The 27,966-nt window shown below is 57.3% G+C and overlaps 3 protein-coding genes across 6 annotated transcripts; 1 reads left to right on the top strand and 2 right to left on the bottom strand.

Moving 5' to 3' along the window:
* Positions 1–397: 397 nt before the first annotated feature.
* DBNDD1 (dysbindin domain containing 1) lies at positions 398–12,762 on the bottom strand. Of its 2 annotated transcripts, none has more exons than XM_081030340.1 (4): positions 9,991–10,291; positions 2,808–2,951; positions 2,362–2,502; positions 398–1,678 (listed from the first exon to the last, which is right to left on the bottom strand). In XM_081030340.1, the coding sequence occupies exons 1-4, from the start codon at positions 10,181–10,183 to the stop codon at positions 1,521–1,523; spliced, it is 636 nt and encodes a 211-aa protein (XP_080886466.1). In that variant the 5' UTR covers positions 10,184–10,291; the 3' UTR covers positions 398–1,520. The 2 variants fall into 2 exon arrangements, with proteins under 2 accessions (XP_080886466.1, XP_080886467.1); XM_081030341.1 differs by lacking the exon at positions 9,991–10,291 and adding an exon at positions 12,238–12,762 and having other exon boundaries at positions 404–1,678.
* Positions 12,748–26,059, top strand: DRC4 (dynein regulatory complex subunit 4). 2 transcript variants are annotated; one of them, XM_081030339.1, is made up of 11 exons: positions 12,748–12,891; positions 14,517–14,603; positions 15,736–15,933; positions 16,041–16,247; positions 17,731–17,785; positions 18,429–18,634; positions 19,075–19,242; positions 19,549–19,635; positions 20,791–21,000; positions 23,051–23,116; positions 24,665–26,059. In XM_081030339.1, exons 1-11 carry the CDS (start codon positions 12,889–12,891, stop codon positions 24,869–24,871), a joined length of 1,494 nt encoding a protein of 497 aa, XP_080886465.1. In that variant the 5' UTR covers positions 12,748–12,888; the 3' UTR covers positions 24,872–26,059. The 2 variants fall into 2 exon arrangements, with proteins under 2 accessions (XP_080886465.1, XP_080886464.1); XM_081030338.1 differs by having other exon boundaries at positions 12,772–12,891; positions 24,443–26,059.
* Positions 24,965–27,920, bottom strand: LOC308489360 (5-hydroxyisourate hydrolase-like; the record flags this gene model as incomplete). 2 transcript variants are annotated; one of them, XM_081030342.1, is made up of 4 exons in its annotated part: positions 24,965–25,102; positions 25,647–25,782; positions 27,022–27,161; positions 27,841–27,920. In XM_081030342.1, the coding sequence occupies 3 exons, from the start codon at positions 27,150–27,152 to the stop codon at positions 25,013–25,015; spliced, it is 357 nt and encodes a 118-aa protein (XP_080886468.1). In that variant the 3' UTR covers positions 24,965–25,012. The 2 variants fall into 2 exon arrangements, with proteins under 2 accessions (XP_080886468.1, XP_080886469.1); XM_081030343.1 differs by lacking the exon at positions 27,841–27,920 and adding an exon at positions 27,559–27,618.
* Between the last annotated feature and the right edge of the window lie 46 nt (positions 27,921–27,966).

The following is a 27,966-nucleotide window of genomic DNA, read 5'->3' as shown; positions in this document are numbered from 1 at the left end:
ATCTTCCATGAGGGAAGCTCAGGGTCCCAGAAACCATTGGCTCGGTGCCCTGGGCCTTTCTCTGGGCCCTTCTTTCACAGGGGATTGAAATGGTTGGGGTTTTGGCCTGGAGGTCCTGGAAACCCGCCCCGGTCTGGGAAGAGGCTCATCAGGGAGCACCTGGTGCCTCGCGCTGCCTGGGCTTGTGCGGAGGCAGAGGGTTCACCTAATGACTGCAGATCCAGGACATTTCTCCCTGAAATGTGACCCGAATAAGCAGTGCAGAGTATAGCACAGCGGGGTACCCAGTGGCTTCAGCTGGACAAACAACAGAGCAGGGAGCTGGCTCCTGGAGCAGGCCGCCCGCCCCCTGGCATGCACCCTGGAGCTGTGGTGACAGATACAAAGGAAGCGACTTGGGCCTCACTTAGGACAGGTGACATTTTAATCCCACTTTTTGTAATTGAGCTCTGCGGAAGCTGAAACAGGAAGGATGAAAATTGGGAAGAGGACCCGGTGGGTGGGGTGGGTGGGGCATGCAGCCGCCCTTATGGGGTCAGTTTTAAGTTAAATTCTAAACTTCCTGGTGAACACCGTGTCCCTCCTTGCGTGTGGAGGGAGCCAGCAGTGTCCCTCAGATCCCTGGCATGGCCAGCAAACTCCTACCTTTCTGAGGCCGATGTTCCCCTCGGGGACTGGCCTTAAGCCTGCACGTGGGGCCAGCACATGCCCAGGGCATCTGTGGAAGAGCCAGTTTCCTTCCCCAGACACGTTTCTGGGGAACAGGTCAGGACAGGTTGGCTTGGGGACAACAAGCAAGCTCACACATTTACTTTAAAACTGATCTTGGAGTCGCAGTCGGGCCAGAGCCCAGATCCCCTCACATCCCCAACTCCCCTCGGGCCCTTCCGCCCCAGGCCAGGATGCTGGCTTCGGACACAAACCCATGCATGTGCCTACCAGGCGTGGGGACGTGTCATGGGTGAGGGATGGGGAGAAGGCGAACACGCCTGCCCCCGCCTCCCCCTCAAGCAGCCTGAGGCCATCCTGCCATGTTTGGTGTTCTGAGCTAAGGAGGCTGGGCCTGGCTGTCTCACAGGGTCTTAGGGCCTCGGGAGGGGACCCTGGTGCCGGCAGTGCTCCCTGCGTGGCAGGAAGGGGACAGGGTTGAAACCAAGGTGGCACTTTTCAGGACTGAGTCCCCCAACCACGTACTTGGCTGAACAACAGAGCATCCTCTGGGCTGGAACTTGACATGGCACTCACACCAGAAGCCTGAGACCCCCAGAGCTGTGCAGAGTGGCGGTCCCCTGCTCAGGTCCCCCCTCACCTGGCATCCATTTGGCAATCTTGTGACAGACAAGAGCACCAGTCCTGCAGACAAGTCTCCAGAAGGCCCAGGCCACTCCCGTCTCCTCCCCGGGCACTACCAGCCCTGATTCAGGGCCCGGGAAAAAGTTGGACGTAAGGCCACTGGGCTGTGCTTGTGCTGGAGTGTGGGGGCCACGCTGTCCACTCTCCCCCACCTCTGTGTGGCCGGCCTAGTCCTCCTTGGGCCTCTCCACAGTGAGAACTGTGTCCACAGTCAGTGGCTGCCGCTCAGGGTCGCCGAGGGGCTGCTTCTCGCGGTTCTGCTCAGCCCTTGCACGTGTCCAGGAAGGGGATCGCAGACAGCCAGCCCGGGGCAGTGGGTGCAGGCCTGGGGAACATAGGTGGGTCAGCATGGTCTGGGGTCCTGGTTCTTGGGCTGGAGCAGTGTGTGCCTCCAGCATGGGGTCCAGACACACACTGGGGGTCCCCTGAGTGCCAGGCCACCAGCAGTGTGGATGTGTGGGTCTGGGTGTAACCAAGCAGCCGACCACCCCCTTGCTCCCACAGGGCTGGGGTCTGAGCCCCCTGACCCCATCTGTATGGGGGGTGAGCGGGAGAGGGCCTCGGCCCACCCGTCCACTGGCTACCATTCTGAGTTCTTCAGGGTCTTGGGCCAAGGGTGCCACTTCCTTGGGAACCAAAGGGGAAACTGAGTCAGCCTAAGTTGAGGAGGGGCCAGGGCAGGCAAATGGCACCCCCTGTGTGCTTGGCTTAACTTGTAATTAAATACACATTTCGTAAACTCTTAACGTCAGTGTGTCTATGGCTTTGGCGTTTTGTTGGAGTTTGAAAAGCAAAATTGAGGGTTAGCTGTAATAGGGAAATTCCTTATAAAGCGGCACACAGGTATGTAGAATGCAGAAATGCTGAATAAAACAGTGCAGTGCTGACAAATGCCCATTTAAACATATCGAGATAAAATTATTTTCAAAAATAGGGTTTTGCAGGGAGCAGTGTTTGGTGGTCTCGGGCCCCAGGACCTGCCCCCCAGCGCCCCACCACCAGCCCCACCTGCTGGTGACTCGCTGGTCAGCTGCTCGTCGTCCGAGTCGGCAAAGACCTCGGCCAGCTCCTGGTCGGACATGTCGGTCAGCTCGGTGAGGTCCAGGAGGTCAAAGTGCACCTCCAGGGAGGAGACGCTGCTCAGGGGCTCTGGGGGTAGGGGGCTTGTCATTGGCATGGCCCCCCAAAAGTCCCCCAGGCCCAGGAAAGAACCAGAGTTCTGGGTAAAGCCCAGCCAGGCCCCCAACTCTGCTCCCCACAGTCAAGACAACGCCCTCTGGGGTCCCCCATTTTACAGATGGTACAACCGAGGCCCAGAGAGCCAAAGCTTTAGGAAGAGCTCGGTGCCCACCATGCCTGGGGCCGTATTTGGACAGGATGAGGACCCTGCTCCCCATGTCCTGAGGGGCTTGCAGGTCCCCATGGAGCGTGCCAGGCAGGTAAGCCATACTTACGCCTCCGTTCTGAGACCTGCAGGAGCCCTGGTACCAGTGTTGGGGTGCCCACGTCCTCCACCACAGGCGAGTGGCAGCTGTCCCCCGTCTCATGGGCCGTGGTGCCCAGGGTAGCCTGTGGCACCGCAGCCTCCGTAGCTATTTCTGTAAAAGACAGAATGTGTTACCTGGGAGGACACTCAGGGGCTCCCCATCCAGCAGACACAGGTGGCGAGGACTGGAGAAGTTGACTCATGGACCCTCCTTTGAGGTGCTGGGCAGGACTGGGGTGCTCCAGATGGCCTCGGCCAGGGTCCTGCCCCGAGGGTGGGGCCCACTGTGGAAGAGGAGGCTATGGACGGCCTCCAGACCCTGGCCCTGATCACTTGAGCTAGAATGAACGCAGGCCATGCAGGTGTCACGGGGACTTCCTGGCTGTTCCCATCACCTCAGATCCCCCAGTGACCCGACACTGTCACCTGTCCCCACTTTGGTCCGACCAGGGGCCAGTGGTCACTCCTGCATTTCCTTGCCGTGTTTCCCTTTGAACCCACACAGCCCCACTTGCCTCTCTGTCCTCTGTGGACTGACTGCTTTCAGAGAACCTTCTACATGACCGCTCCTCTGCGAGTTACAGAATGGTGGAGCGGTACCCCCCCCCCCCCCCCGCCACCAACTTCACCTCACAGTTGGGAAAATGTTCCTCCAGGTCTTTTCTGTATAGTTATTTTCCTTGAAAAATGCAATTGCTCATTTTTTTATATCTTACAATTTTTTTGTGCGCGATTAGAGCAGGAGGCCCCTTGGGGATCTCCTTGGTGGCGACTGCCAGAGCTGAGACCACTGTCCCTAGGAGCTCCAACCACGCCTTCTGCTGCTCTCGAGTCCCACCCCTCCGTCCGCACCTGCAGAGCCTGCCTGCACATTACTGACCTCTCCTGGAACCCCCAGCCGAGCGGCTGCGCAGTGAAGACTTGAGTGGACGAGGACCGGGTGCCCCTCAGCCATGCTCTGCACCCATTGTTGTCCGGCAATTGGATGCCGAGAGCTGGGTGTGGATGGAGCTCCAGGAGCAGCTGCCTCGACTGGCTTGCTGAGGGGAGCTCATCTGGGGCCCCCTGTGCCAACAGCTGCCTGTGAGGGGTGGGTCTGTCCTCCCCGACAGTGTGGTCAGCAGCCTGGATGCCGCCATGCCAGACATGTGTGTCTGGAGGGTCCCTAGCTGAGTGGGAACATGACATCGGCTCACAGCTGCAGGGCGGCAGGGCCACGCTGGCCTCTAGGAGGGCACCGCCCTCCCTGGAAGTGTGGCTGAGGGAGGGCGGACCTGCAGACTGGCAGCCGGTGAAGCTTTGCACCATGCTGTGTCACCAAATGGGGCCTGGGCCTGGATCCCGTTCCCACCTCTGCCGCATTTGCAATGTGGCTTCTCAGCTTCCTTGGAGGGTAGAATTACACCCACCCCTGCCCTGGCCCACAGCCCAGCAAAGACACCGTCCTGCCCAGAGGACACAGAGAGATGTGATTCGGACCCTGCTCTGGGCTGAGGAGGTGGGAACCTCTGCCGGGAAGCTCCCACCAGCTGTCTGAGAGTCCCTGCCCAGCGTCCAGGAAGTCTTTGGTGGAAGTGTGTGGGGGTGGGGCTTTACTCGGCAGGACACTTCGCTTTGTCTTCTCCAGGGGGTGGGGGGTGGAACGGTGGTACATGTGTCCCACTGGCCTATGCTGTGGCCCCAGTTCTGAGACGCACCTACACAGGTGGCCTGTGATGGTGGGTGACTGGGCTGGGGCTCAGGGCACGTGGCTCTGGGGTAATGACAACAGTGACAGAGGGTCACGGTGTTCTCATACTTGGTCGCTGCCAGGCACAGTCCAGGCACTTTGGTTTTCAACTAATGTCACAACCAGCTATGAGGGAGGGACACTGAGTTTTGTGTTTTTGAGACGTGGTTCTGAGTGGCCTTGCTCGTCCCAAGCACACAACACAGGATGATGGAGTCTGAGCTCTCAGTCACCACCTGCTGACCTCTGTCCCCAGGTCATGCCACAGGGCTGGAAATGGGCCAGAAGTGGGAGGGGAGAACCCTGGATGTGTGCCCACCAGGAAGCTGGTGTAAGTATCCTGGGCCCCAATCCAGATGGAAGTAGACTTCTGAAAGAAGGTGGGACAGAGGCTCTGTCTGCTCACAATGCTCTGTCTCGGTGTTGCTGGGTGGGGCCTCCATTTAGAGAAGAAGGCACCCATCCATGCTTCCATCCATCCCTCCATCCATCCATCATCCATCCATCATCCATCCATCCATCCATCATCATCCATGCCTCCATCCATCCATCCATCCATCCATCCATCCATCCATCCATCATCCATCCATCATTCATCCATTTAACCATCAGCCAGCCAGCCAGCCCTCAAAGATTTCCTGAGCATCCACTCTGCAACATGGACAAAGTAGGTAATTCCTGCCCTCTTGAGGGTGGGCAGTGCTGGGGAGCAGTGGGGGCTGTTTTCCTGTTTAGGGGAGGGGTCTTAAGGTGGGTGGGAGCTGTTCCATACCTGAGGACAGGAAGGGGCGCACAGTTGGCTGCTACTCTGAGTACACGGGGGGAAGCTGCTGAAGTGCTTTGAGCTGAGTGGGACAGCATCTACTTGCATTTTGTGGGGAACACCGTCCAGGTGGGAAGGATGAGGTCCACAGGTGCTGAGATGAGGGGGGCAAGCAGGACCTTAGCCAAACAGCACACACCTTCCCCATCTTGTGGGGGAGGGGGGCTGGGAGCGTCGATACGCCTCATTACAGATCTTGGGACACAGGGGCTTCGGAAAACCCCTGGAACAGATCCCCACAGGCAGAGTGGCCTGCTTCACTGACTATAAGAAGCAGCTTTTATCAACTTCCAACATGTCTGAAACAGCGAAGCATCTGTGTTGGAGTCAACGCAATAAGATATATGTCTAGTTTTTTATTTTGTTCTCTCTCCCTTTGGCAGTGGCCTCGTCTTTATAAATCCTGGTGCCCTGGCCTGTGTCAAAGCTGTGGGGGGAGGAAAAAGCAGAAGATATAATTTCTGCCGTCAAGAACACGGACCTCTTGGCTAGAAGAAAGTAATGGAAATAGGAGAATAAGAGTCAAAATGTCAGGCCGGCCCGGTGGCTCAGGCAGTTAGAGCTCTGTGCTCCTAACTCTAAAGGCTACCGGTTTGATTCCCACATGGGCCAGTGAGCTCTCAACCACAAGGTTGCCAGTTTAATTCATCAAGTCCCACAAGGGATGGTGGGCAGCGCCGCCTACAACTGAGATTGAACATGGCACCTTGAGCTGAGCTGCCCGGATGGCTCAGGTGGTTGGAGCACATCCTCTCAACCACAAGGTTGCTGGTTCAATTTTTCGAGTCCCACAAGAGATGGTAGGCTGCGCCCCCTGTAACTAGCAACCGCAACTGGACCTGGAGCTGAGCTGCGCCCTCCACAACTAAGACTGAAAGGACAACAACTTGAAGCTGAATGGCACCTTCCACAACTAAGACTGAAAGGACAACAACTTGACTTGGAAAAAAGTCCTGGAAGTACACACTGTTCCCAAATAAAGTCCTGTTCCCCTTCCTCAAGAAAAATATTTAAAAAAATAAAAAAGTCAAAATGCCAGTGCAGGTACCGGGATACAGGAGGGGAGGGGTTGATTTGGCATGCAAATTAGTACGGCCACTGCAGTCCCTCAAGCTATGAAATGTAGAGTTACCACGTGATCCAGCAGTTGCACTCCGACACTAAAACCCAGAAGAACGGAGAACACGTTTCTACACAAGCACCTGTACACGAATGCCCACGCCGCATTATTGACAGAAGGCAAATGTGGAATCAAACCCAAATGACCATCAGTGGGTGATGCGTAAACATGTGGTCCATCCACACAATGAAACACTATCCAGCCCTGAAGAGGATCGCAGCACTGACACAAGACATAAGAGGGTGACCTTGAAAACATGGCGAGTGCAAGACGCCAGTCACAAAAGGCCACGTTATGACTCCATTTATCCAGCTGTCCAGAATGGGCAAGTCTATAGAGAGTAGAGAGTAAATTAGAAAAGACACAGAAAGATGATTGGTGGTGGCCATGGGCTGGGGTGTGTGTGGAATGGGGAGTGACTGTTATTGGTTTCTTTTTGAAGTGATATATTGTAAATGAAGGTGATAGAGAAGGTTGCACAACTTTTTGAAAACACATGCTCCTTGACTTGTGATGGGTTACGTCCCTGATAAACCCAGTGTAATTTGAAAATGTAAGTCACAGAGGCACGTAATACAGCTCACCTACTGAACATCACAACTTAGCCCAGCCCCCCCACGTGCTCATTAGCCTGCAGGTCCTGAGAGAGCATCGTGTAGTGTCCCTCCGGGAAAAGGCCCAAAGTCAACATTCAGAGAACTTTGCGGGTCACTGTGGGCCACTGTAAAGTCGAAACATCACTGAGTGGAACCACCCCAAGTCGTGGACCATGTGTATACTAACAGCACTGAACTGTATACTTCCAAAGGCTGAGTTTGTGACATGTGAATTACATTTCAATTTAAAGAAACCCTCAAATAAAGGTTGATTTGGGCTGGAGATGAAGGGCAAAGTCGGGTGGACTTCGTGCACTGTCATTTGCTGTACACCCACTGCGCACCAGGCACCAGGCTCAGAGGCTAGGATTGGGTGTGAGAAGTGTGAGCACCAGGGCCTAGGCTGGGTCCTAGCACGCAGTAGGTGCACCATAAATGTTTGTTGAATGAATAAGCCCACGACCCCATGGTACAGTTAATAGGCAGCTGTCTGATACCTTGTAGGACAAAGGGACACATTCTCCACAGATGAGACCCACTGACCTTTTTGGGTGTGGAGCAGATACTGGTGTCACAGGCAGGCACAGGTGGCGTGCTTGGCAGGCTCACTAAGCCGCAAGCTGGGTGGGCTCAACAGCCCCCAGGAGGGCCGGCAAGAGGGAAAGAAATGCCCTGGTCTCAGCCCAGTGCAGCCCCCTGTGTGGAGACTGGAGTTGGGGTGCCACCATCTGCCCCTACTCTGGGCGGAGAACTGATGTGAGTGGAGCCGATAGGGTTACCTTGTGTTATGCCGCTGACCTATTTTCCAGCACATTCGTGCCGAGAACTTGTCCCAAATCTCACATTCCCTGCTGTGTGTCCAATGCCTCCAGCAACAAGGAGGCATTCTGCACATACCCACAAGTGAACAAACAAATTAATTAAGTGAATGAATGAATAATAAAAAACAAAATGTCTTCAGGAAGGGAGAAATGGTCACAGAGTTGGGGCTCCTGTACCCCATTTCCCCAAACAGTATCCGTGGATTCTGTGTCCCCCACCCCCCACTCCCAAGCATTTTGAAGCTGCTGGGTAGGCCCAGACCAGGCTCAGGCTTCTCTCGGGGGGGAGAGGGTGGTTCGAACCATGGTTTCCCAGAAGCAACAGTTGGGTCCCTTTAAGAAACACACTGTCCACCACACCCACACTCACTTCTCACCTTTGTGTCTGCACACTTTGGTAATTAAGAAATTGGTAATGTAGGTGCAAAAGTGGGATTTTAAACATGCTCTATAAAAACCTTATCTTTTAGAGATAATTTCAGAAATAATTATGGATGAAATACTATGCCTAGATTTGCTATAAATTGCTCCTGAAGGGAGGAGGCTGGTGGGGGAGTGTTTGATCAGGTGGGAGATCGTGTGTGTGTGGGGGGGGGCGCTCCACAGGCTCCAAAATAAAGTTTTCAAAAGTCAGTGAACTGAGAGAATGTCAGTTCACCCACACGTGACCTCCTGAGGTCCCATGGAGAGGAGATAGCCAGCCTGCTGTGCATGCAGGAAATGGCTACAGGCTAACAGGTGAGTCTAGAGTGTCCACCCCCACTTCCCGCACAGAACAGGCACTTGGCAGATACCTGTGTGCGCACTGAATGAGTCAGTCTGAGGCTGCCCCTGAGATTCAGAAACCGAATTCAGCTCCTCCCCCATGGCCCTTCAGGGCAGGGGGCTGTCTCTACTGACAGAAGTGGACACACAAGCTCAGGGGGCGCCTGCTTTGCCCAAGTCTCACAGCTCTGTGCTTCCAGCCCTTTTCCCCAAATCCTCCCCTTCACATCCCCACAAAGCTGCCGCTGGGCAGCAAGGGGGTGGGGGTGGGTGTTTCTGGAACTGTCAGTTGTGAGAAAAAGCTGGATTCCTCCCACAAATGACAAAACAAAGAAAACCCACACCCACTCGCCCCTGGGTGTGTCTGGTGGTGCTTGCAGGGTGGGCCTTAGGGGCCCCCAGACAGCCGTGTGGGGTGCACCTGTGTCACTCAGGCCACAAACAGCAGCGATGGACCCACTGCGGCCAGACACTTCCCACAAGTAGCCCTTTGGATTCCAGAGGAGGCCTCTGGTGTCACTGGGGGAGCCCTCGCGGGTGCCTTGTGGTCAGGGAATGGCTCGCTGGGACGGGACCTCCAGGAAAGCAAGGCTGCAGCTGGGGCCAGCCCAGGCGGGTGGGTGGCAGAGTCGTGCACTTTGTGTCCAAGTTCCCGGGCGGAACTCCAAACCCTCCCTGACAGGGCCTGAGAGGGGTTCCCACGGTCTCCTCCCACTACGGGAGAAGGTCACCCGCTGGTCCCGGAGAGCTGACGAGTGTGGCGAGGGGTCGCTCGGTGCACACCTGCCCCCCCAGATGTGCGCTCCGCCGGGCCTCGCCCAGGCTGGCAACCGCGCGCGCACGGGAGCCCGCCCCCCACGTCGTGCCACCCCCAGACCCTCCCTCGGCGGGTGCCGCGCGGGGTTCCGGCCGCGGCCCCGACCTCGCTGCGGCCGCCCTCGCCCCTCGGAGCCGCCGCTGGGAGAACAAAGCAGACGCGCGGCCAGGAGAGCAGCGTCGCCCCCCGCGCCCCGTCCGCCGGGCCCCCAACTCAGGCCCCCGCACGCCCATGCCCTGCCTCCCGAATTCACGGCTCGGCGGCCGGGAAGGGTCCAGGAAGAAACTCGGGGCCACCTACCCAGGGGCTCGCCGGGCGCGCGCGGAGGGCGAGGGGGCGGGGACGCGGCGGTGCGCCTCCAGCTCCAGGTGCCCGCAGCCGGCGCGGCGGATGATCTTCGCGGCCCCCGGGCGAAGGGGCTGCGGGTCGCTGCGGGGAAGGCGCAGCGCGGGGACTCCCGGGGGTTGGGGCCGCACTCACCTCCCGGGCCGGCGCCCTCCGGGGCCTCCATGCAGCCCGCGGCGTCACCCGGCCGGGGCGACCCTGCGGCTGCGGCGGCGACTCGGCCCTGGATCCCGGCGCAGCGCATCGGGCAGCAGCCGGGGGGCCGCGGCGGCGGGGAGGAGCCCGCGGGGCGGGGCGCGCAGCTGCTCCGGGGCCCCGGCCGCGCCATCCTCCCCGCAGCCCCGCAGCACAGGTGCGGCCCCGCCCCGGCCCGCGCGCGCCCCCTGTCGTCCCGGGCCCTGCGGACCCCCGTGGCCCGCCCGCGGCGCGGGGACCCGGCCGCAGCCTCCCGCCCCTGTGCGCACTCTCATCCCGCAGCCGCGCTGACTTCCGTCCATTTGTTCAGCCCCAGATATTTATGGGGCGCCAACGAGGAGCCGGCTCTTCACACAGGGAGACGCAAGGGCGGGGCCGACCCTCGAGCGCGCATCAGCGTGGAACTGCACGTTGTAACCAACGTTATGAAGAAACCCGGGGGTGGAGGTGGGGGCGACCGCGTTTAGAGGCGAGGCCGGAAAGTGGGCGACAGGAGATGACGGCGGGCAGGAAGGCTCCCCTAGGAACCAAGGCGGGGTCTGGGCTTGCTGGGAGTACCGAACGGTTTAATCAAGCCCCACCTCCAAACGCGGGGCCGCACACAAGCAATATCGCATTAATTCTCCCAGTGATCCTAAGAGGATATTCTGGTTTTCCAGGTGAAGAAACCGAGCACAGAGACGGTTGGTAACCCGATCAAGATTGCACAGCCAGGCACTGACAGCCAGAAGGCCTGAACCCAAGGTCTGCACTTTGTATCATTTCACACATAGGTAAATACTTCACTGTTTAAGAGAGTCTAGGCGTCCTGACTTCCAGGTCCCCCTAAGCAGATTACCTGGATGACCAAGTAAGTGGGCATTAGGAAGAGCCAAACATTAGACAACATGGTCAGTGGTTTGTATGTATTAACATTTGCTCTGTGATTTTGTACGAAATTCAGATGCCATGTATCTGGGTTTCTGAGCTGCACAGCTTGATGCTGAATAAAAGTACCTTAAGCCACTTATTGAAGAGAAGGCTCTTTTCTAAAAGTCTGAGCTGAGCTCCAGTACGAAAAGCACAGGTCGCTGTGGGCCTTGTTGGGCTCTGCGTTCCATGCTGATGCACCAGGTCACACGACTGGTTTTGTAACCAGGGAACACCCTGTCTGCTTCTCCTGAGCTAACCCGCCTATCCCTTGCCCTTTTCGCTGAAAGGAATTATTGTTAATGCATGTATTTAATTCAGGACTCCCAGCCAGACTTCCAAAGCAAAAGCCAGTCCGCACGAGGCACCTAGCACATGGGGTCTGCAAAGTCACTGTTCAATAGTAAGAATTACCCCACTGTGTTATCCAGCACAGTGCCTGTGAAACCCCCTCTAGGAGGCCCCTGTCTCAAGGGAGTAGGCCCCTATCCGGCCAGTGGTGTCTGGCACCGATGTGCAGGCCCTTGGCTGCCCAGGCATGGTGACAGGACCAGACCCCATAAAGGCCCCAGGGCCTACTGTAAATCAGTCATGCTCTGTGCAACTGGCTGCCCCACTCCAAGAACAATCAGGGCTTGGGTGGGCAAACAGGAAGCCTGTCAGGTCCATCAATGTGGCTCTCAGATCCCTGCCAGTCCCCAAGTGGCTGCCTGCAGCCTGGGCAAGCCCAGCTCATAGGCGTACTCCTTCCCCCGGGGCGGGACAGGCAGACCCAGGCCTTTCTTCATTACTCACATTCTGTCACCAATGCAACTCTCCAGGGGAGGAAGATTCTGGAATCTTCTCCATCTCCAAACAGATGGGGAAACATGACCCACTGCAAAACTAGTAGTTCTGAAGATGCTGGAGTTGAGTGTGTGTGAAGATGGACACCTGCTTGTGACAAGCTGTCAGCCTTCTGGGTGACACAGAGTACTACATGCAAGTAATAGTGTGTTGACAGGGATCCAATTGGCTTTGGAAATTATATATAAATACATATGTATATATAAATATATAAATTTATATTATAAATATAAATTTATATTATAAATATATATATATAAATATATATATATATAAATATATATATATATATAAATATATATTAAATAGTTAAGAAAGGGACCTAACGGACCCGTCAGGCAGAGGTTTCTAGTTTCAATCACCAGGGAGCATGGGGCCACAGAAGGGGCCCCTTCAGGCAGAGCAGTTTATTTTTGTGAAGGGGATACTTACTGACGTCAAAACTTCAGAGCTAGCTGAAACATGTTATTCTTTTTCACTTTTGCTTTCTTCTGACAGTTTGTGGAAACCCGGCTATCCTCCATGCTCAGCAGGCTAGCAGGGTGGAGGTGCGGGGGGTGGGGCGCGGGGGTGCTAATCTTCAAAGGTGGGTAGGGTGGGGTCAGGCTCTGGGGCAGAATCTCAGCCCAAATTGGAATCTAATTTGGGTGATGCCCGGGAGCCAGGGGTCGCAGGGCTTCCGCCCTCCCTCGGTGACGGCGTCTTTCTTGAGCGCCTGCCGCTAGGCCCTGTAGGTAAGAAGTGGACGAGACAGTGCCTGCCTTCCTCATGGAACTTTTGGGGGACACTGGCCATGTACACCTACACCCCGCAAGCGTTTCGGTGCGTCGGCGAGATCAAGGGCGTGGAAGCTGACCGGCTGCGGGCAAGACCCACCCGGCCCCCGCACCCCGGGCCGGGCCAGTGCTGTGGCTCGGGACGCGCCGCCGTCGCCGTCGCCAGGGCCTGCAGAGCCCTGCGGAGTCTCGCGAGGCTCTCCGAGACTCCGCGCGGGACCGCACAGCGGTTGCTGGGCGACGGCGCGGCCCGGCGCGGAGGGCGCTTCGGCGTGGAAGTCGCGGCGGGGCCGGGCGTCTAGAGCCGATGGTGAGCAGGCGCGGCTCGGGCTGTTAGCGGCGCTGCGCGCAGGGACGGGGGAGGCCTGGCTCCGGGTTCCCGACGCTGAGAGCCTGATGCCCGCGTGGGTCGAGCCCAGAGTGCCGTGGCTCCCGGCGCCCGCACGCCCTTGGGGCGGTCCGATCTGGGCTCTCCCGGGTTTTGTGCTCGCAGGGGTGGTTATACCACACCCCCCAACTCCGGGACCCAGCGTCCGATGTGCACGCTGTCCAGGAGGAAACCCGGGTCAAGGGGACGCCCTGCCCGGAACGCAAGGCTCAGTCAGCAGATCCCTGGGCCCAGGGTGTCACTTCAGGGCCTCCAGCGTCTGGGACGGAGAGCCAGGGGCATGCCAGGGCGGCTGGAGGCCCCGCTACATTCAGGGGACCTGGATGGAGGGTCCAGTGCCCATGGGGCACCCAGGGCAGAGCCTCAGGGTGTAGGAACTGCCGTTGCCTGGAAGCCTCCAAGGAGTCGGGCTGGGAGCGCTCTGCCTCACCAGGTCTCCTGGTCTCTCATGTAACAGGGCCCTCAGCTGCCCCCGCCCCGCCAAACAGGAGTTGTTAAGGCAGGTACCAGCTGGTGGGTGGGTGTCTCTGTGGGGCAGCCCCTGCAGTGGCCTGTGTGTCCCAGATGCTAAGTGGTGAGGACCCTGTGAGGAGCACACTTCCTGGAGAGGGATTAGAAAGAGGGCACAGTAGTGAAGACTTCAGCCGTTGGGTGTTTTGAAAAATCAACCAGAAAAAGACCACCAAACTACTTCTGCTTGTTACTAGCTTGTGGGAATATGGATGCTTTTCCTTTTTCCCTTTTGCTTCTCCACATTTTCTTTCTAAGATTTACACATGACCTTTTTTATAATCTTAAAAATGTTACAGAGACATGTGGACGCACACACACACAAATGCATGGGCTGAGGAAAGTTGGGAGAAGTGAAGGCAGAAGGATAAGTATTTGCAAATTCAGTAGCTGCTTGAATGGCTCTTGAGAAGTGACTGGGGGGTGGAAAGTTCTCTCCCTCATCTTTTCAAAGTTGGTAAAAGCAAGTGTGACGCCATGAACTGGCCATGTGGTGGACCACCGTTCTGTGAAGGAGTCTTAGCTGGAAAGGAAGAAAACCGCATATGCTGCCCTCGGTGCTGCCGTGGAGGCGTTAGTCCCAGCACGTGCTGAGCAGCTCTGTGCAGGCTTCTCTCTGCTGCTTCCTAGGCACCATAGCCAGCATGGTGGCACCTGCCACCGTAGATTGGGGTTACCCCTCTTGAGGCCAAGTGGATTTTGCATCCACACCAAGGAGGTCCCTTGTGTACCAAGGAGCAGGTTTGGAACAAGTGCCCCTCCGTTCCTTTCTGAGGGAGAAATGTTCTCTTCAGAAAAGGGAGATTTCTCCTTGCTTCTCCAAAGGTGTCAACAGAGAGTGTGAGTGTGGTCAGGGTGAGAAGACTTAGAGCAGAGGGATGTGCTCCCGGCGGGGCCTGAGACAGAAGTGGTACGTGGTGGTTCCAGACCATGCACTCCTCTTCCAAGTGACCCCAGCGAGGAATCCGAGGCAGCCAGAAAGAGGACATTACACAAAGCTTCCCTTCCTTACCCAGTCACCTTTTCTTTAACCAAAGGCACCCAAAAAGAAAGGCAAGAAAGGGAAAGGCAAAGGTACTCCGATTGTTGACGGGCTCCCCCCGGAGGACATGAGCAAGGAGCAGGTGAGCTTTGCCCAGTCCTGGGCGGGTGGGATGGGGGTGCTGTTCCAGCCCGTCTCTTGTCTGGCCACCTGTCTCCGTGAACCTCTTTGAGACAAGTGCCCCTCGTCTTGCCCTCTGCCTCTTTGCCCCTCTCCCCGCGTCTGGTTTCTGTGGTCCTGACCAAACCATGGTGTGCTGTCCCCATTCCCATAGACCCTTCAGCTCCAAAGCTCTCAAGCGCAGTACATATTTTTTAAAAATTGCAATACAGCTACACTGAACTTTTTTATGCTGTGCTAGGAGTTTGGAAGGAAATGTTTTTCTGATATATAACAGATTTTTAATTTTCTGTATTTCCTTTCAGTCTTATCCTTTTATGCTCTTGATGTTTATAGAGCTATTACCAGTATATGCATGTATAGTGTTCTTGTTTATTTACCATGAAGCAACAGGAATTATTTTTAAGCCACTTGTCCATTTTGATGAAGTTAAGGGCTAGAGAATGTAATTATGTAATTTCAATTTCAAGTAAAAGTCTCCTGAAAACTCATAGAGATAAGATATTGACTGAGGACAGTTGGCTCTGAACCAAACCTCTTGACTGTTAGTGGGTCTGCTGGTTTTGTATACTTTTTGCCTAACATATATCTTTAAATGTGAACTTTTCTTTTATTCAGCATTATTTTGTGAACGTGTTTGCATGATGCTATATTATCTTCATATCTTTGTAACTTTGGGCCATATCATCTTCTAGTTGGTAATACACTAGTTTTTCAACCATTTCCATATTTAAAAGCATCTTAGGTCATTTACTTTTTAATTTTTTTGATCTTTTAATAATGATGTGGCTAATATGTTTGAGCAGAAAGCTCTTATGTTCTTTTGAGAAATTTCTTTAGTATAAATTCCCAGGAGTGGGTGAAAGGATATCATAGGTTTATGGTTACTGGCCAAATTCTGAGATATTTGCTATGTACTGAATGTATCCTGTCTCTGAAGCCTTCCCAGCGTTATATTTTAACTCCCTACTTTTAGCTCTCATGTGTTTTTAGATGAGTGGCCCCACCCTCTTTCTTGCTGGCCTTTTTCCTCCCATACGCCCTTGAGGTGGGGCCATCTGGTCCCCTGGCTGGGATCTGCTCTGCCCCTCCAGGTGGGGGAACATGTCAGCCGTATCCGGGAGGAGCTGGACCGTGAGCGGGAGGAGCGCAACTACTTCCAGCTGGAACGGGACAAGATCCACACCTTCTGGGAGATCACGCGGAGGCAGCTGGAGGAGAAGAAGGCTGAGCTGCGGAACAAAGACCGGGAGATGGAGGAGGCAGAGGAAAGGCACCAGGTGGAGATCAAGGTGAGTGGGGAAGGCTGCCTGTCCCGCTGCAGTCACTGCGGAGAGGCTGGGACGCGTGTGCAGCAGTGTGTGGGCCCGTGAACAGGTGGAGCTCCTCCTGCCCGCAGGTCTATAAGCAGAAGGTGAAGCACCTGCTGTACGACCATCAGAACAACCTGACGGAGGTGAAGGCTGAGGGCACGGTGGCCATGAAGCTGGCCCAGAAGGAGCACCGGGCACAGGAGGGCACCCTGCGCAGGGACACACGGGCGCTGAAGGTGGAGCTCAAGGAGCAGGAGCTGGCTAATGAGGTGGCTGTGAAGAACCTGCGGCTGGTAGGTCATCCGCTGGCTGCCAGGATAGCGAGCTCCTCACTCGTCAACAACAATTGGGAATTCACATTTTTCTTGAAAAACTAGCACATTTTGGCAATTAATTGAAATATTAATTGCATGCAGCCATAGAGACCCAATCTGGGGGCCAAGTGCAGAATTCTCTCAGACTTGAGCCACAAGCTGACAGGAGGAAAACCCAGCTCGGGGTTCCTCTCCACATGCTGCTGACACCTAGCTGCTTTCCCAGGGAGTATGTCAGGGAAGCAAGTAGTAAAGTATCTAGCACGCCAGTCCCTAGGCGGCCACAGCAGTTTGTCATGAGCAGCCAGCTGCCTTTTGAGACCCTTTGGTCTATTCTGAGGGAGGCTGGGAGTTCCAGGTGGAGGTTGGAACTTCTTTGCCGAGTGCCCATAGGTGCCAGGCCTGGTTCTATCTCAGGGGACGTGCAGGAACAGGACTGACAAAGTGCCTTCCCACGTGTACTGATGGCTTGGAAAGGAGGGCTGCACATAGCAAAGACAGGTGTCAGAGGTCCACAGCACCCCCTGGGCATAAGTGCTCTAGGAAGAGCACAGCGGGAGGAGGGGGGGCTTCATTTCTCTCCTGGCTGTCCTGGGAATGCTCCATTGAGAAGGTGACATTTGGGAAAGGTGTTAAGGGCTGAGCCAGGCTGGCAGACTAGGACAGGAGAAGTGCTAGGCGTGGGCCAGCCTGAGGGCCCAGAGCAGCCAGGAGCCAGGCAGTCGGGCAGGACTGGGGCCTTGACCCTGGGTGAGTCGGGGCCTGTGCAAGGATTGTCAGGGCGAGGATGACCCAGCTCTGGTTTTCAAAGGCTCTTGTTGGCCGCAGGTTGAGAAGACTTTGTCAGCACATTTGCCTCATGTGAAGGCAGCCCAGCCCCAACTGGGTCTGCAAAATGTTGGTAACATTGTAGACTTTGCAGCAAAGCCCGAGGGTGCTAAGGTTTGGGACCCTCAAGAACTGTGGTCTTTCCTGACAGAAGTTTAGTGATGTCAGGCTATCTGCTTACCCAAGGCCTGGATAGGGAGTGGTTACGTGATCCGAGTTCCCTTTTGTGTAAAAATACTGCTCTATAAAATAACTAACATTTTTTATTCAGGATTCCTATATATTGTCTATTGTAGTGATTTTTCATGTTGCTCTGAGTCCCAGGTACGGTAGGTTCGCGGGCACCTGGAGAGTCTGCAGGCTTGTGTGGGCGTGGCCACTGCCGTCCTTTTGCAGGCAGGTCAGGGAAAGGGCCGAGCGTGGTCACTGCTCACATCGTGTTAACATTCTGTCACACTCAGAGGTGACTTTTGCCAAGGGAGTTATGACACTTGGGAATTACCACACCATGTTATTCTGGGTGTGTGTATGAGCTCGTAGACGGGGAACCCAGTGCCTGCCCAAAGCAGTATGGGGTTCATTGCGCTGGGCTTTCTGCCTGTCACCTAATAACGGCCGGCTTCTGCCTTTGCAGAAACACACCGAGGAGATCACCAAGATGCGGAATGACTTTGAGAGGCAAGTGCGAGGTCAGTGTCACAGAGACATGCTGTGGGAGATGGTGCCAGCGCCTCTGCCCTCAGAGAGCAGCTTGCCTGCAGGACTTGTTGTCACAGGGCTCCTCAGGCAGCGTAAAGCAGCCCAGCTCTGCAGCCAGGAACGTTGCAGTTTCCAGGGCGATGGACCACTCAGAATCCCAGAATAGCTTCTGCATAAGTTGGGGAGGCTGTGGTGACTGCCTTCGTCCGCACTCCTGGCACCAGGAGCAGATGCTAGTTGCCCAGTCTTGTGGGCAGCGTTCCAAGGGTAGCCTTACTCCATGGCCCCTGACTGGAGGAGGCCCTCATTTCAGAAGTCTGTCTGGTTTACTAATAAAGTCCCATGGTGTGGCTGGATGACCACCCGGACCGTGGCTAGTGCCCACTGGATCCGTAGACGCTCAGCTGTTGGGAGCCCCACACAGGCATCTGATAGCGGTGCCTGCCACAGGCAAAGGGCAGCAGACAGCGACGTGTGTGCTCCGTGTGTCCTGTGAGCAGCAGCCGAGAAAACCCCACCCAAACCCACCCGCTCTTGGGCGCAGCCTTCGTCCCACTGGGCGTGCTTGGGCCCTATGTACAGGGCTACCTATTCCTCCTCTGCTGAGCTGCTCTGTGTGCTGCTGCCTTTCAGAAATCGAGGTCAAGTACGATAAAAAGATTAAGATGCTTAGGGATGAGCTTGACCTGCGGAGAAAGACCGAGATCCACGAAGTGGAGGAGAGGAAGAACGGCCAAATCAACGTGCTGATGAGGCGGCACGAGGAAGCCTTCACAGACATCAAGAACTACTATAACGACATCACCCTCAACAACCTGGCCCTCATCAACTCCCTCAAGGTGCCCTTCCGACCCAGCGCCTGCTGTCCAGTGACCTGATAATGCCCCTCACTCTTTTTCATTGAATCCCACAGGTGATGTAACCTGTCTACACCTGTAGCTGAAAACAGGAATTAGCCCCGGGGGAGTCAGAGGACAGTGCACGTCCTGATAGGGAAAGGCTCAGGCAGAACTGCAGGTGTCATTGTCACCCGAGTGTGTGCAGATGGAGTTCCCACAATGGAGAATGCCCCTCGTGGTATCCTGAACAAAACATAATCTCATGGGGACTATTCCTGGGACATTCAGAATAAGTTAAAATTGTGGAGAATACCGTGTTCACACATGAAACGGGTCTGGGTGGTGTGCGTCCGCGCGGCCCTCAGGTCCGGCTGTGGGCGGGCACTCGCAGACCCCAGTGCTGCCGGCTAAGGCCTCCTACACCCGACTTGTGCCTACAGGAGCAGATGGAGGACATGCGGAAGAAGGAGGACCACCTGGAGAGGGGTGCGGTGGAGCTCTCTGTGCAGAACCGGCGCCTGGCGGAGCTTCTGCAGAAGGCCAGGGACGAGATGGCTGAGACGCAGAAGCAGCTCGCGAACCACGACAGGGACAAGCAGACCTTGGCTGTGAGTCTCCACCTGGATTCATCCCCCTCCTGGACTCCTTCTGGGCTCAGGACAGAAGGAGCGTCAGCAAGATGTCTCCTGAGGCCCAGAGCAGGGCTCGGCCCTTAGGGTGGAGAGAGCCTGACTCTGTTGTGACCGGAGTCCATGTGCTGGGAGACAGACACCCCACCAACCGCCCACTGGGGCTGAGCCTCTTGCACCTTTGAGCCTGTTGATGATTTTTGGCCTTGACATCTTCCAGGGGCCTCTATTACCTGGCAGCCTGAATCCTGAGTGCTTTGTGTCCCCACCTCCATCTCTCTCCAGTGTACAAAAGCACGTTTGAAAGTCACCCAGAAAGAGCTGAAGGCCCTGCAGTGGGAGCATGAGGTGCTGGAGCAGCGGTTCGTCCAGGTGAGCAGCCAGCAGGCCGGGGCCCCAGCTAGGAAGGGACCCTTCCTGGTGTGCACCTGCATGGCTGTGTCCAGGAGGCCCCGACGCTGGGGCTGGGCTTCTGGGTTCATAAGCTGGAGGTCCCACTGCCGGTTCCTCATTCCACACAGCTCTCCAGAGGCAGAAACCTATGGCACGTTTTGTAGAAGGCCTGGGGGAGGAGGGGTCCCACAGAGTAGGTTCCCTGGTAGGGAGCACATCACCCACTTTGTCCCCTCCGCCTCACTTCTGAAGCAGAGGTGGCTGTGTAGCAATGTTTCATTGAATGTGTCTTTCTGATGTCTCCGGGGAGTCTTGGAGACACCCCTCCTTGCCTCCGCAATTTCCATGGTCTGCCTGTGAGTTGCTTGTTAGTACAGCATGTTTTTTCCTCCCTTAATTGAAATGCACTCGCTGACTGATAACGGAATGGACCAGCTTCCATCCTATGCTGTGTAGGAACATTCTGTGAGCACCAGGTCAAGTTCGGCTGCAAGGGGCCTGAAGGCTGACGGACAGCCCACGGGAAGGAGTCACACCAGATGGTCACTTGGTGGCCTGTGGGAGGTGGTGTTAAAGGGGTTCACTTTTTACATTTCTGCCAAGTCTTTTTTTACAGTGGAAAGTAACAGATGAAAAAGCACTTTGATTAACTGACAGGCTGTGCCCTAGATCTCCTGTTTGTGGGGCATATCGGCAGCACCCGGCAGAGGGAGTAGGTCCCTGAGCGGATCTCCACCCTCAAACGCTTCTTGCTACAGTTTGATGCCCTGGATTATACATGGGGACAACCAGGGGGCTCTGCCGAAACCCAGGGCCAGACTGGCCTCACCCCTCTGTGGGGCCTCTCCAGTTCTTACCAGGGTGCCCTGTTGCTTCCTTCCTAGAGGGGGGTCCAACTGGTGTTTCCTCCTCCCTCCCATTGTGTACACACCTTTAATTCTGTCACAGAAAGTGGGGGTGCAGGCATTCTAGACGACACAGACCCACCTGTCCACGGGTGCAGACGGCCCAGTGAAAGGTGTCTGCTCTGCCGATGTGGTGTGTTCTGGCTCCGGCAGAGGTGGGAGGTGCTTCTTGCCAATGAGACACTCCTGGGAGGCCCCGTCGCCCACCACAGCCCGGCCTGCCCCACAGGTGCAGCAGGAGCGGGACGAGCTCTACCGGAAGTTCAGCTCGGCTGTCCTTGAGGTGCAGCAGAAAGCAGGCTTCCGGAGCCTGGTCCTAGAGCGCAAGCTGCAGGCACTGAGTGCTGCCGTGGAGAAGAAGGAGGCGCAGTTCAGTGAGGTGCTGGCGGCCTCCAACTTGGACCCCGCCGCCCTGACCCTGGTGTCCCGCAAGCTGGAGGTATGCCCAGGATGGGCTCCTGGGGGGGGGGCTGGGCCGGCAGCCTGGCTCTGGTTGGGGTCGCTTGTCATGGTGAGACCCCAGCATGTCCTGCCTCCATCACACCAGTGGAGACCCTCACCCTTGGGGAGGGCCTCCCGCCTGTGTGTACCACCAGGCTCCTCACCCTTTCTCACTGGTTTTGCTCTCGAGTGAGGTCTCCCCGGCCCCCTCTTTAACCTCCCGGCACCTTCGATCCCTTGAGCCCCTAGCAGTTCCAGCTTTCACATTGGGTTCAGCTTAGCCCGTTGGGCCTGGGTCTCAAGCCGTTCTCGATCCTATGGGCCTGAGCTCCTTGGGTACCTGGTGGGTGACCAGACCCAGGCATGGGGGACAGCTGACTGTCCTGCACCGTCCATGTGGGACACCGAGATGTGCTGCTTTGGTCGTGGAAATGAGGACAGGGAAAGGCAGGGCCAGGGTGGGCCTTCGCGGTGGGTGCGGGAAATGGCTTTCCAGAGGGACTTACGTCTGGTCAGAGGCTAGAACGCTCATTCCTCTGCGAGTCCAGTTTTTTGGGTGCTCCTCTGTGCTGGGCTGTCCTGGGCACAGGGGATGGCAACAAACCAGAGAAGTGAGGCCTCAGGACAGTGACCGACCTGGCTGGTCATCTCTTACCCGGAGGTGGGCCTCGTCCCTCTGTTCTATGGACCTGGTTGACGGGATGTCACAGAAGGAAAGGGTGAGGTGGGATGAGGGGTCTGTGGTGCTGCTAGGGAAGCGCGGCTGGAGTGCAGATCCTGGCCAGCGGGGCGACTTGTAGCCAGCAGGCCTGATGTGGCCCCAGGCACAGCTCCCTGGGGGACCCGGGCGAGGGACAGGTGTGCAGCTGGCCGTCATGTCTCCACCCGAGGCCTGTCCCAGAGATGGTCTGTCCTGACTGGAGGGTGTCTTCATGGAGAAGCAGGTCTGGGTCATAGTAAGGCCTCCTCACCGTCTGTGTGCACGTCTGTTTGATCCTGAGAAATAGCACCGGCAACATTGAGCTGATTCAGCAACGCGGCCAAACGCAAACCCCGGCTGCTAACACGTTCCCCGGACCAGAGGGTTCACTGACTGGTCACCGAGTCTGTCCGAAGCAGTGCGGGCTAGTTTGCCCACACCAGCCTCTACCTGGGTCTGCAGCGGGCACGCGGTGCTGCGGCCCCTGGGTGGGGGTGATGCCAGCCCGTTAGCTGTGCCCTGAGTTTGGGGATAGTGGGGGCCTGTGGAAGGTTCTGGACAGGGCGGACTGGATCCGAGAGGACTCTGTGCCACAGGCAGGAGCTGCACCCCAGGAATGACTTGTCGCCGATTGCGGAGGGGCCTGAGGGCCAGGTGACCTGGCGCCCGTGTTTCTGGCTCAGTGGGCGGCAGTGCCTGTGTGACCCGTCCCCAGGGACAGGCGCTCAGGGCCTGGGGCACGGCAGCCCCACAGGCGGCCTTGCCTGGGCAGCAGCACCGTGGTCCCGGGTGTGAGCCGCCTCTGCGTCCTTGGCTCTACTTGTGTGTTTGTCACCATGAGTGCAGTGTGGGCAGGCCAGGGAGGGCGCCGGTCGTGGAGCTGGATGGGGCCCTGGCTGCCCGACATGGGGGGCATCCAAATCAGTCCTGTCCACTGGTGTTGCCCCAGCTGCAGTGGCCATGGGCCAGGGTGGCTGTGGGTCAGCTCTCGCCTTTCCTGGTTAGTTACCTGGCCCGTGGGCAGGAACCCTGTGTGGAAGTGACTCCCAGGTGGCAGGTGGGGGTGTGAGGGGATTCCTTGGGCCATGACTGACACCAGAATTGGCTAGGCCTGTCCCTCTCACTTGTCACCAGACGGCTGCCTCCTTTCTCCCTGCTTCTCGTTTTTCCCTGGAGACTTCCGCTGCTCTCAGATGCATCTGCTGCTCCCCGTGTGGGCGCACATGCTGATGAAGCCAGGCCACTGTCCTCTGGCCGTGAGGGGTTCCTGCTGGAGCCCCCAGATGCTGGGCCATCTTCCTTGGCCCAAATATGAGTCTCAAACTCAGATCTTCCTCTCTCCCCTCAGGATGTTCTGGAATCAAAGAATAGGACCATCAGGGACTTACAGTACGAGCTGGCCCGTGTCTGCAAGGTACGAGGAGCCCACCCGCCCGTCTGCATGCGAGGGGGGGCCACACTCGTCCTGGTGGCCCTTACAGGGCCTGCTATGTATGGTTGGTAAATGAGGGCAGTGTGTCCCGTCCAGCAGCTCTGTGCGTCTCCGTCTGACGCTCACCCTCCCAGCATAGCACTGCCCTGGCCTCTGGGGTGATTGCTGCCCCAGGTTAAGGCCCACTGTCCTCCAAGTGGGGAAAGTTAAGTCTGATGAAAGCTGCATACCCTTTCCACGCCCAAAACGTGCATCGGCATGGAAACCTCCTGCCCCGTGGGGAGGGGCACCAAGTACCTTGAACGCTGTTGTCTGTCCCGGGAGTCTGGGTGCTGCACGCAGTGTCCTTGCTCCATGGCCGAGCCCCCAGCTCTGTGCTTTGCCGTGGGATGTAGATGGTGCTGCCTGCCCATGCATTTACGAAGCTCGGCCATCCCGGCAGTGTGACCTGGGTGCACCCGTGATTCTGTGGGGTCACAGGCTGGAGGCTGGGCCTGGTGCTGGGCCTTCCCTCCGCCCTCCCCAGCCTCGCGGCCCCCCTGGACCCCTCCTGTAGATGCCCTGGAACTCTGATACGCAGGCGCACAAAATCAGGGCCATCTTCTGGCCTGTGCAGCTCTCAGGGGAATTTCTGTGAGTTGCTTCAGACTGTCTGGAGGCCCGTACCCCAGCAAAGGGTGGAAGTCAGGCCTAGCCACCAAGTTCTCTCTGTAGCTGGGCCTCAGTGCACCCTCCGACTCTCCACACCAAGCCACTGCACCCTTTTCTTGACAGTGTAGGAGAAAGTACCCTTTGAGCTTGTGCTGAGGCAAGGCAGGCTTCAAGCATTTCTCATGCATCAACACTTCAAACCCTTACAACCATCCAGTGAAATCCATGCTTTTAAAAACATCCGTTTCCCAGAAGAGGGAACAGAAACCATGTCTGTGTTGGCCCTGCCAGTGCTGTTGCCCATTGCTGAGCTTTTCTGTGGTGGCTGGGGGCCACTGGCACTCTCCATGGGGGCAGGAAATACATGCGTCAGAAGATGCCTCGCGCATACACATGGGGCCAAGCCTGGTGGTGCCAGGAGCTGGCTTAGGCCCCAGTTCTGCCCTGAGTCTACCTTCTGCCTCAGTCTCCCCATCTGTGACACAGGGTTGATGGCAGCGTCCCCACTGTGTGCCTGAGTTTAGGAGAAGGTCTGGCCTAGAGTGAGCAGCTGGTAAAGCTTAGCGTGGTGGTTCCCCCGCCCCTCACACCCTCCTCGGGGCTGGGTCGGCCTTGCTGTGTCCCCGGCCCCTGCCCGACACTGCTCTGTCCCCACAGGCCCACAGTGACCTGCTGCGCACCTATGAGGCCAAGCTCCTGGCCTTCGGGATCCCTCTGGACAATGTGGGCTTCAAGCCCCTGGAGACGGCCGTGATCGGGCAGACACTGGGCCAGGGCCCCGCGGGACTCGTGGCCACCCCAACGTAGCCCCCGTCCTGGACTTCTCGCTGGGTGGCACCCCGTTTTACACACCCAGGACAGCAGGTGTTTGGTTCTTAGGTTTGGTCCGCAAATGAAGGCTTTCACGTGTGCAGCGTGTCCTGTCGCCTGCTGTGGGAGGAGTTTCTCCAGGGCTGTGCGCCCGTCTGCTCCCTCCCCTACTGCGCATCCACCCCCCTCCCACCTTGGGTGGGCAGCACCAGCCGAGCTCTGCTCAATGACCCCAGCAGCCTTGCAGATGCCAGCACCGACTTTATTGATGCCTGAGTCACAGCTGTCACCGGGAAATGAGGGGCCAGAGCCCCCCACAGGAAGTGGGACCTGAGGTTCCACGAGGAACATGGAGCCCACAGTGGAGGTGGCTCAGGGGCCGCCGTGGTGGGATCGGTGCTGGAGGCCAGCTGGCGGTCAGCTCCCGCGGTACGTGGTGTAGGACCAGGGGCTCAGCAGCAAGGGCACGTGGAACTTGTGGGTCTCGTTGGTGATGGTGAAAACGACCTGAGGGCAGAGGAGGCACCGAACAGTGGGGGGGCGCTCGCAGCTCACCAGTACCCTGGCCCCACCGCTGCCCAGGAGACTCCAGCAGCCCAGACTGTGGACCGGGGGCGGGCTCCAGGGGAGCAGGGGCTGCAGGGCCAGCTACAGCCCGACAGTGGAGAACTGGAAACCTGGTGAGGGCTGTGGACGGGTGAGTACTCCCCAGAGAAGGCGCTCGGCTTGAGGGGCCCTGGGCCTGCCGGGGTCCCCAAGGGATGCAGCCTGAATAGGGCTGGGTAAAGGGGCAGGCAGAGGTCAGGCCCAGTGAGCTGGACGGGCTTGGTGAACACCTCTGTCCACAGGGGCTGCGTCACCCTTGGCCCTGCTCCCACAGCCTCACCCAGGGTCAGGGCAGGGCCACCTTCCTTCGGGAGGCCCAAGGCAGGTAAAGTCACTGCCTGCCACCTCCCTGGGAGAGGTGGGAGGGGCGCTGGCCACAGCAGGACCTCACCCGGGTCTTGGTGAACCACAGGCCTCCACCCACCGGCCAGTCAGTGGCTCTCACCTCCACATACGGGTAGAAGCTCTCCTGCCCCTTTTTCTTCCAGTAGCCCTCGGTGTCGAAAAACAGCTTGTAGGTGCCTGCCTTCATCTGTCCAGGTGGCAGGAGCCCAGGACAGCGGCCGTCAGGGTCAGTGTAACTGGGGTGGGGGGAGGGGGGAGGGGATGAGGTGCCACGTCTGCCTGGCTGTGCACACCCCGCAGCCTCAGGTGCCCCTGCCGCCTGACTCCGGACCAATGCCAGGGCGTGGGGCTCTGGAGCAGCCCAGGGACCCTACTGCACTGTCATTTTAGGAAATCACAGGAGAAAGGGGGAAAACCATGAGCAGTAATCACTTTTATGTTTTTAGGCCAGATTTTCTCATGCATAAGTATTATTTACAAACTTAAAAAAACATAAAATGGATTATACTCTTCATACTGGTTTATAACATACGTTTTTCATTGAATGTTATGCATGGCTTTGTGGGTCAAGAACTGTCTCCGGACCCCCATCCACATGGCTGCTTATTTCCAGCCGCACTGAGCGCCCCGGTGGAGGGCTCCGAGGGCTGTGGCTTTGCTTGAATCTCACCTGGTTCCCACCAGCTGTGCTTCCAGGGGTCTGCGCTGTGCTTAGAGCGGCACATACCAGCAGTTTATGGAGGGTTGGAAGTGGGTCCAATATGACCCCCATGGGACTCCACGTATTCTTCCAAGACTTCAGCTGACCCTCAAGTGTGACCCCCTCTTTTGTGAAGGGCTGAACGGGGAGGGGACGAGCTCCATACACTCAGGCCCTGAACTTTTGGGGCCCAGACCCCCAACTTCCACTAGCAGAAGCGCCTGCCTCCTTCAAGACCGAGGGTCTGGGGACCCGCCCACAGGGCCCACCCAAGTGCCATGATGCCAACCCAAATCTGGGCTGAGCCTCCCAACAGGGCTTGAGCAAGTGGCAGGGGCTGGACGTGGTGTGGGATCCAGCTTTTACCTTGCCTCTTGCTGCCTCAGTCTCCCCATCTGTAAAAGGGGTAATTATGGTTCCTGCCTACAGGGTGTATTGTGAGAATAAAAATCATAGAAATACTAAAGTGCTCGGAGTGCTGCCTGGTAGACATGGTGACAGTGAGGGCTTTTAGGTTCTACCTCAGGCCTTAAGCAACACAGCCCTCAGGGGTGTGAGGCTGTCCCAGCAGGGACACACAGTCTGAGGAAACAGGTTCCCGAGTCAGCAGGGGTACTGTGGGGCAGTGGTCAGCTCAGCCGTCAGCCCTCAGGCCTGCACTCCTTGGCTGGTTGGGATCCTCACCTTGCTTCTTATACCGTCCAGAACCCAGGACTGGCCCTGGGCTTAGGGGAGCTGGTCTTGACCCGCGTCCTGCCCTAACCCTCCTTCCTACCTTTTACTCAGTTCGGTCCATTGATGGCTGTGGCCCTCGAGCCTGGACAGATGGAGGCAGAGGCCCTGGGCGGGGAGCCCTGAGGCAGTGTCCAGCACGTGTGTGGTCAGCAGGCTGCTGACTGGCTCCATGCCGCTGCCCTGGGCCACGAGAGAGGGGCAGGGATGAGCGTGTGAGCCCAAGCTGTGTCCACACCAGCCTTAAAGTAAACAGCCCCAACAGGGCAGAGTCCCTAACTGTCCTTTTGGGGGGAGGGCTGGAATTAATGACCAGCCATGTGAGGCTGCGGCGTTAGCACACTGAAATACAGTTCATAAACCACAATATGTGTCCCCCGTCTGCCCCCAGTGGGGCCGGTTACCTCTGGCACACGGCCTCCCCTCCCACCACTCTTTGCAGCTGGTCAGTGGATGCCCAGACCGGGTCTCCTTGTTCTCCCAGAACCCAGCTCTCTGTGCCTTGACTCATGGGTCACATCAGAGCTTAGCCCCAGGCAGAGCTGGGGACAGGTACCCCGGGCCGGGCCTGGCCCCCTACCTCCGGGCAGCCCAGGTGCCGCTGGAGGGTGCGCAGCCGCAGGACGGACTCGGAGCTCATGCCTGGCCAATTCGCGACAGATCGAGGCGGCCAGAGTTCACCCCAGGCCGCCACCTCCAGAGGGAGTGGTGGTCCGAGGGAGTAGGCACCTCCCCCGGCCGGCCCGTCTAGCCCGTCACCTCCCAGGACTCGGGGACCAAGTGTCTGACCAAACCGTGTGATTGGGGGGGCGCATTTCAGTGCCCACCACTAGTAGGGCCGCACGGGACTGGGCGAACAGACCTGCGGGGACCGCCGAGGCTCCTACCCGGGCCGGAAATGGAGTCGCGGGACCTGCAGGGAATGTGCTGCGGCTCAGAGGAGGGGCAGTGGAGCGGGTGCTGGGTGGGACCAAGGGGCGTGGCGGTG

This window comes from Rhinolophus hipposideros (genome assembly GCF_964194185.1).
Source record: "Rhinolophus hipposideros genome assembly, chromosome: 21".
Classification (NCBI taxonomy): domain Eukaryota; kingdom Metazoa; phylum Chordata; class Mammalia; order Chiroptera; family Rhinolophidae; genus Rhinolophus; species Rhinolophus hipposideros.
This window is presented reverse-complemented; position numbering and strand designations above follow the sequence as displayed.